At 41.6% G+C, this 8,165-nt stretch overlaps 1 protein-coding gene across 1 annotated transcript in view; it reads left to right on the forward strand.

Moving 5' to 3' along the window:
- LOC131258083 (golgin candidate 1-like) overlaps window positions 1-4,710 on the forward strand; it is a 52,227-nt gene extending 47,517 nt beyond the window's left edge. The window contains exon 21 of the mRNA XM_058259142.1: window positions 4,437-4,710. Coding sequence (XP_058115125.1) covers window positions 4,437-4,508 — 72 coding nt within the window. The 3' untranslated portion in view covers window positions 4,509-4,710. The remainder of the gene's footprint in view (window positions 1-4,436) is intronic.
- Window positions 4,711-8,165: the final 3,455 nt, after the last annotated feature.

Here is an 8,165-nt window from a genome sequence, read left to right on the forward strand (position 1 = left end):
AATTGAAGAAAATGATCTCAAACCTCCCTGGCAATTATGCAATGAATGAAGAAGTGATCTACAGACTACGCTTCTTTGAAACACAACAAGCAAACGTTTGGGAGGATCATCCTCCTCTTATGTAGATTGTCTATCGTTAGCACTCTATTCCTCCCTACTAACTATCCGAAAGCTGCAACCTTCAAAGGAGCACCATAATGCCAAAGGAAGGCCGTTGAAGATACCTCATAGTTTTCCTCACCCGCACAAAAAAACCGATAGGACCTAATTGAGAATGAGCCTAACTTATCCTCTAACCACTTTATGGAATCCACCTTTGTTAAGACCAGAGAAAACTTTGCTAACAACTCAAGCAATTGAACCAACTCTTCGATCTCTCCATCTGACGTATTTCTTCTAAAGATAAGGACCCAAATTACCTCCTCGCCCCTTCCTAAGTAACAATTAATCACCTTCTCCCCATCTTCCCTAGCTAACCCTGCTAATAATGGAAACCTCTCACCCAACCTCACATCTCCCACCCACCTATCCTCCCAAAATCTAATTATCTTACCATCCCCCAAATGAAAGCCTATTCCCTCTCACTCTCTCTTTTGGGGACGCTATCGATTTCCACAAATAAGAAGATTGATACAATGATGAAGCCTTAGTCCACCACCCCCCTTCCTCTACCCCATATTTTTTCGACATAACTTCCTTCCATCTAGCTTCTCCCTCCAACCCAAATCTTCAAACCCATTTTCCCAACAGAGCTAGATTCATCTCTTCTAACTTTAGAATTTCCACTCCTCCTTGGACTGTTGGTTTGTACACTTTATCCCATTTCACAAGGTGGAGTTTATGTTTATCTTCCAACCATTCCCACAATAAAAAATAAAATAAAAATTAAAAAAAAAATCCATTCATATCTCCAAGGAATTTATAATAGATTTTGGACATTTGAAGAGAGACATAAAATACACCGGGATATCTAACATAGAAGTTTTACCATAACCATCCTCCCACCCATTGATAAGTACCCAGACTTCCACTTAGACGTCTCTTTCTTTCGCATCTTTCTATAACTTTGTCGGATATGTGCTTCGCCAGTCTCCCTATATATAACGGTAAACCCAAGTATGTTGTTGGAAAGGAAGCTTCCTTGCAACCAAGTACCTTCGCAAAGTCTCAAACTTTTTCTTTGGATTTGCCTACCCCTAAAATCTCACTTTTGGATATATTGACTTTCAAACTAGAAACCACCTCAAAACTTACTATAATCAAGTAGAGACTTTTCATGAAGAAGTCATCCACCTTACACAACAAAAGGGTATCGTCCACTTACTGAATGTGAGAAATCTAAAAGTTCGTGTTATCCACCCCTAAAGCCTTTAACCAATTCAACCTGAATTCCTTTGTCTATCATTTTACTAAGAGCCTCCAATATTGTGACGAAGAGGAAAGGAGACAAATGATCGCCTTGACGCAACCCATGGGAAGCAGCAAAAAAACCTTTTGGTGATCCATTCACCAATATGGCAAATTTTGCCGATCTGACACGGGCATGTTTCCAAGGCGCCACTTTGGTCCACACTGCAGTGTACCCAACATATAGTCTAGAAATGTCCAATCAACGTGATCATATGCTTTTTCAACATCAAGCTTACATTCCATGCCTTACTCCCCTTTTCTATAATAAGAGTCGACACATTCATTGGCCAAGAGAGAGCAATCGACAACTCGTCTTCCATCCACAAAAGCCCCTTGAGACTCTAAAATAACAGTTCCCAACACTTTCCTGAATCTTAATGCCAACACCTTTGCTAATATCTTGTATGGACCCCCGATCCCCAGGGGAGTCTTTCAAATATTCAGCTCCTTCCTTTTTGGGGATCATTGCTATAAATGTAACCCCTAATTGCATCACGATTAAGTCCTCAAAAAACTCTTGCATGAAGCCAATTACATCTCGCTTCACACTCCCAAATTTTTTTATAAAATGCTATCGGAAAACCATCTAGCCCTGGTACCTTATCATTGCCCAATTCTGCCATTGCTTTCTTAATTTCTTCTTCTAAAAAAGCTTGCTCTAACGAATCTGCCTCTTCTATCTACATTGATTCAAAATGCAAGTTATCGAGAGCCAGCCTAAGTCCCCTATCCTTAGACAAAAGATCTTTATAGAATTGGACTATGGTTTCGCAGATCTTTGACTTCCCTTTAATCCTTTGACCATCCACCACTAACGAAGAGATCTTGTTTGCTTGCACCCGCTCACAAGCCATCACATGGAAGAACTTGCTCAAGCAAAAAATGATTTTTTGTCTCCTGTTTTTGCATCACTGAAGATGAAACCATTAGGTTTGGACGTTTACACATCTACACCCAGTACCAAGGTATTCCATAAAGGTTACTGCTACGATACTAGTTGTGAAAGCCGTTCCGACCTTTTTTTCTTTTTTTTTTTTAAAGGAAGAATGTTCCGGCCCCATAATGGACCGTTACAGGCCATTTTTCCCATCATGCGTAACAGTTACCACTGTTACCGTTACATAACGGCCGTTACGTAACCATTTTAGAATACCTTGACTCCCACAATTCCAGTTCAAATGGACAATCAACAAATGCAAAACCGTTAGTGTCTCACAAAAAGCATATATCCCTTGTTGGAGTTTGATTGATCAGGTAGGGTTTTGAGGGGGCTTTGCTGTAATATCAATCTCATCAAAGCATTTGACTTGATGAGCATTTTACTTCCAACAGTAGCAATTGGGGCTAGCCACCCCAGGCCATGAAATTGAATTCAAGGAATGTGTCCAAACTATCCTGAGGCAATGTACCAAAGTGGGATCCTCCCAATTCCCTCCCCAAGTTTGTCCTATTAACTGTGACCTTAGCCAAAGGGTTAAGTGCCATCTCTTACATGGAAAAAATATTAGCAGGGTTGTTTTCTCCCAAATGTGAAACCTTGTTTACCTTAGTGAGGAGGGAGGGAGATTACGCAAACAATAATTCCTTCCACGATGCTGGCCAGCCTCTAGAAGTCTCCACTTCCAGACACTTCACTCCAGCTTCTGTATTCTTCTCCAATGATTTGAGACCGAGGATCCCTCACCTGTTACTGTCAGCCTCTACAGCCGCCTACCGAAAAAATGAGACTAAAGACAGAGTTACCTGCTCTCCTCCTTTTCAGCTTATGTCTCCTGAATTTCCTCTCAGATTGATTTTCCTTTGTTGTCTTCTCCACCACCAAAGAAAAAGCATTTGCAATTTTTTTTTTCTTATACACTGTAGAAGGCATCTGTTAACCAGGATGCGGTGTCGTCATTTTCTTAAACAGGTGTCAATCTAGACATTTGTGAAATTAACATTTCCAAGTTCTGATACACTTCCCTCATTTTTCACTGCCTGAACCCAATTACCTTTTGTTTTTTGATTTCTTTTCATGCCAAGGAGGGATCCCAGGATATCTAAAAGCATCTTGACAACCTCAGATTCCAAAGTCACTTTGATCCTAATCAGGGTGTCAAGGGGTGTTTATTCATCTGCCCATACTCTTTAAGAGATCTATTTGCCAGCAGTAACACCTTCCCTCAAACAAAATAATCGTTGAGCAATCATGCTCGCATTCTGGACTCTGGAGACCTCTCTCCAAACAAGATGCTGTGCTGTCTACGAAAAGGTGGGAGCAAACTGCCCTCTCCAATGACCGTTTAGTTACTGTTGCCTGACTAGAGTAAAACGTCTTGAAGTCATGTGAGCAGACCTTGGATGTCCATCAATTTGATTCCATTATCTGGAACGAACTCAATTTGTTCAATGCAGGGTGATGTTGTATCCTAGCTGAAATTCCATCAATGCTGATTTTGTGCGTTAGCACTCATTCAGAGCAATAAACTATCAAAGTGTGTATTTAGAAGCACACCAAAGCCAAGATTGGGTTGGGTATGGGGTGAGTGAGGCTACCCCTGATTGATTCAGCAGTGTTTAAAGCGGGTACAGAGATGGAAATTGCGTTAGAAGGGCATCCTCTTTTCTGCTAAAATCAACTTGGACTATCAGTTTTGGGTGGCAATTAACTGCAGGCATATCCTTCTCAAGACAACCAAACACACCCAAGTAAACTAGGTGACTGTGCCTCTCTTCTTCATCCAAGAACTGGGTGTTTCAGCTTCTTCCTGTGACCTACTTATGTACATGATACTTGCGCAACCTAGACACGATTCCTACCAACCTAACATGCACAAAGAGACATTGTTACCACCATTTAGACTCAAAACATGCAAAGACAGATTAGATCGCGCTAATACCTCTTGAATTTAGATTCTGACTAAAGGACCCCTGGAAACGTGCTAACTCTATATGATCAGTGCAGACATGCATGCATACTGACATTGTGCATCCTGACATACAAAGCATACTAGTAACTTGTGATGGCTGCCTTTTGTAATTCATAGGAACAAGCAGACAACTTTGCTTCTAAAGAACTAGCCGCATCAATGGGGCTTGGTGAGTCCAAATTACCATGAGATGCTGACAGTCACCTGCTCGAAGCCACATCTTGTGTTTGATAGTCCCGACAGGTATCCATAACAATGCTACATCTCTTTATGAGAGGATTTTTCTTCTCATGCTTCTTTTTGGCATCCGCATAATTTTTTCCACCTTGTGGCAGGCTTGTATCTATTATTTTTCATTCTTATATAACTGAAATTAATGTGCAAATGAGAAGGGGAGGAGAGAGAGAGAGAGAGAGAGAGAGAGAGAGAGAGAGAGAGAGAGAGAGAGAGAAAAGAAACACTGATCGATATGTGTGTTTACCAAGGCTATTTTACATTTTTGCACACCATAGAACATGACCATTGTTATCAAAAAACAAATACTGTAAAGGCATTCTGTATGTGGCCCTCATTGGAGTCTCCACCATCTTAAGAGGATAATTGATTTTTGTTGGCAGTTTTTAACTGAACTCCCATGTCACATATTAGGTTCAATGGAAATAAGGTGCTTCGTTTTGAAATTACAGTGTGCTAATTAATGTTAATTTTTTTATAAAAAAAAAGTTTGCTAGAAAAAAAAGGATTCAAAAAGAAAGGAAGCTTCAGTCAAAGCAGTGGGTGATGATTATCTATTGAGTTCTTTTGCATTCAAGATAGAAGCATTGCATATTTTTAATGCCGAAATGTAAACAGGCGATCATTGGCTCAAGTTTATCAAATTATATTTTGACAAAAAAGCAATTTTTGCGAAATATATTTTAACTTCCCCTGTAAATTTTCATTGCTAAAATTTGCAAGGGATAAAAATTACCCATTACTTTTGGGCAACAAATATCCTGATTGAAAGTGATTTTGAACTGATAAAGGTGCATTTGGAAGTTCAATCAAATCATGATTGGGAGAGGTGGGGGTGAGGCCATCCCAGTAACATTTTCCTTCCACCACCGGTTTTAGGATTGGCCATTGTCCTAATGGACCATGCCTTTCTTTTGAGCCATAGCGCATTTTTGTCTACCCTTCTGACTGACTAATCTCAAAAGTGAGTCATGTGCTGCCACTGCAAGGCGAGGGAGCAATGTCATCCGGTCTTGCAGTGCACTCACTCGCATTATGAGAATGAAACAACGTCCTGGCTCAACTCAAGAGTTACGACTCCGTCACTTATCACATTGATAGTAGAGGGGCACACAGCAGAGAGGGCCCTTTTTGGTAGATGACACCACCAGAACAGGACTTCTTTTGGAACTTATCTGGGAAACAAGAAGTTGAATAACTTTGTTTTACTGAGTCCGTCATTTTCTATCAGGAACGCTATGTCATTTATAGCTGGTTATACTGAAAAACAACACTTTTCTGTTTTTAGATTGTTTGGCTGTTTAGTTATATTCCCATTGGCATCTTACTATTTTATCTTCCTTAAATCAAAAGGTTGTGCGTATTTGAGTTGGCTATATTCCCTAGCATGCGTTGCTATTGCATCGATAATTTCTCCCCTTGCCAGTTCCCAGTAGCTGGAGGTTGGCCGATACTGCAAATATCTGCATTCATGGAACATATTGTTTGATGAAGAAGAGGGTATATGTTCCCATTCTCGTGTCGGCAAAGGGAGGAGGGGGTGATTGTCTTGATTAAGGCCGTTGGTGATGGTTGGCATGGGAGGGATTAACAACCCCTGGATGTGAATCTCCCCTGCAGTCGGTCATTCCTTATTTCACTTATAATGCCTACTAGTGTCATTGACTGCCAGATTGGTTTGATCACCGAGTGCATGCGTTAGCAGTATGTTTGGTGTTCTGCCTGCAGGGTGGAAACTGCATTAGGTAGGCTATCAGGTTTCTTCGTCTGCTCCCTACAGTAAGATGGCATCCAAAAGTGAGTGGACTATTCAGTTCTGGATGGAAATAAATTTGGGTCTATCAATTTTCATATTCTCAAACACACCCTGAATTACAATGCTATTAAATGCTATTGACCATCTCTTTTCTGCAAGGCCATGATGTCCATCTCAGAGCCCACTGAGGAACGAATAAGGCTGGAAAATGGATTCTATCAAACCCAAGCGAAAAGAGATGCTTGCTGTGAGGAGTGATTGGAAGCACTCGTCAGATGGTGTGCAATGAGAGCATCCTAACTCCCAAAAATCAAGAATGTCCGCTCATCGTCAGGTGGTGGGCGCTGTCAACCTACCCTCTGCTCAAAATTCCAGAATGTCAACTCGTCAGGTGGGCCAGAGGTGTCTCTGAATATAGACCCACTGTAACGCCCCACATATGGAATTTGACCAAAATACCCATGAAAACACGCAGTTCCTCCTCTCCAAACAAGGAAGAAAACATAATACTAGTAAAACTAGCAGGGTTGCTCATCTCTAAGGTGCATGTGTGCAGTCTGCTCTTAATATTCACTTGCCCAAAACTCAAGCAAGGCTACATTACAAAGTCCCAAACAGTAATTAGCGCGTCTTCAATGAAAGAAATAAAACAAGAAAAGAGTGTTTTCCAAGATTTCTGATTTAACCTGCCTCTTGCCAATAAGTTAATTTCCGATGTGGGAAATGTACCAGAAACTCCACATTTTTCTCACAAAAAATGGCGAAGCATTGTGGGCCCGAATGGCATGTATGATGTCCTACCTGTCCAACAGGTACACTCACCAGCATAATCAGCCGAACCGAAAGTCTGTCTGCAATCGCACATCCTTACTCAAGAGACGTGCTCGTGGGCATTTCTGCAGGTTGTAGGATGTTCTTTATGCAGCCCCTCAATGCTCATGGGTCCAGGCTCCACTCATTAGGTGGGTAATGTGCACGTCGAGCATGGACCAAAAGCTCTTCTTTTTTTTTTTTTTTCGCTAAAGGTGTTACACCTAACATATGGACTGGCTTGACTTTTGGGCCCAGGCACATACCCCTGGTGGGGATTACCTGACGAACGGCAGGGATCTAGCACAACACTACATTGGCACAGCATGCTCCATCAAGCCGGTTTTGTGAATAGAGGGGCCATAACAGGAAGGCAGTTATGCAAACTCAGCACTAGTATAATATCCGATGAGTACAGCCTCTGCTTTTGGACCCAAAGCATGTTTGCAGTGGGTCATACCTGATGATTGGCCCAGATCTCTTATGTATGTACCACCAAACCACCAACAACCATCTCAAACAAGCATGTGAACTTTGTGCCGGAATGTGAAGATTTACAGGATTGAAAAGGGAATCTCAAAGGGGAACACAAAGGAGAGCCAGTTCTATTTTGGTGGCGCCCATTGACTCTGCCACAGAAGGATTGAGCCCTACTGCTTGGGCAGATTGGGTTCAGATTCTCTGGGGGCGTTCCCAATCTCTTCGTCTCTCCTTTTTAACATCGCTAGTAAGACGGGTGTGAGGGTATGAAGCAGTGGGCCTGACTGGCCCGTCAGATGTCAGGTCATCACACGAGATGAGTTACATCCGGGCTGTTCATTTTTATGGCTGTTTAGGAAAAAAAAAAACAAAGGAAAAAGAAAAGAAAAGGTTTTTAACACACGCCTCTTTTTTTAGGCAATACTTTCCACTGAGACCCTACCTGAGCTGAAAGCAGGCCCATTCATGTTAATGGAGGCTTGTTCCTGGAATCAAAAGGCCCAATAAACTGACAGTTTGGTGAATTAATGCTGAGCTCAAATTGGCCCCAGAATTTTATCCCAACC

The sequence above is a fragment of the Magnolia sinica genome, chromosome 1 (assembly GCF_029962835.1).
Source record: "Magnolia sinica isolate HGM2019 chromosome 1, MsV1, whole genome shotgun sequence".
Classification (NCBI taxonomy): domain Eukaryota; kingdom Viridiplantae; phylum Streptophyta; class Magnoliopsida; order Magnoliales; family Magnoliaceae; genus Magnolia; species Magnolia sinica.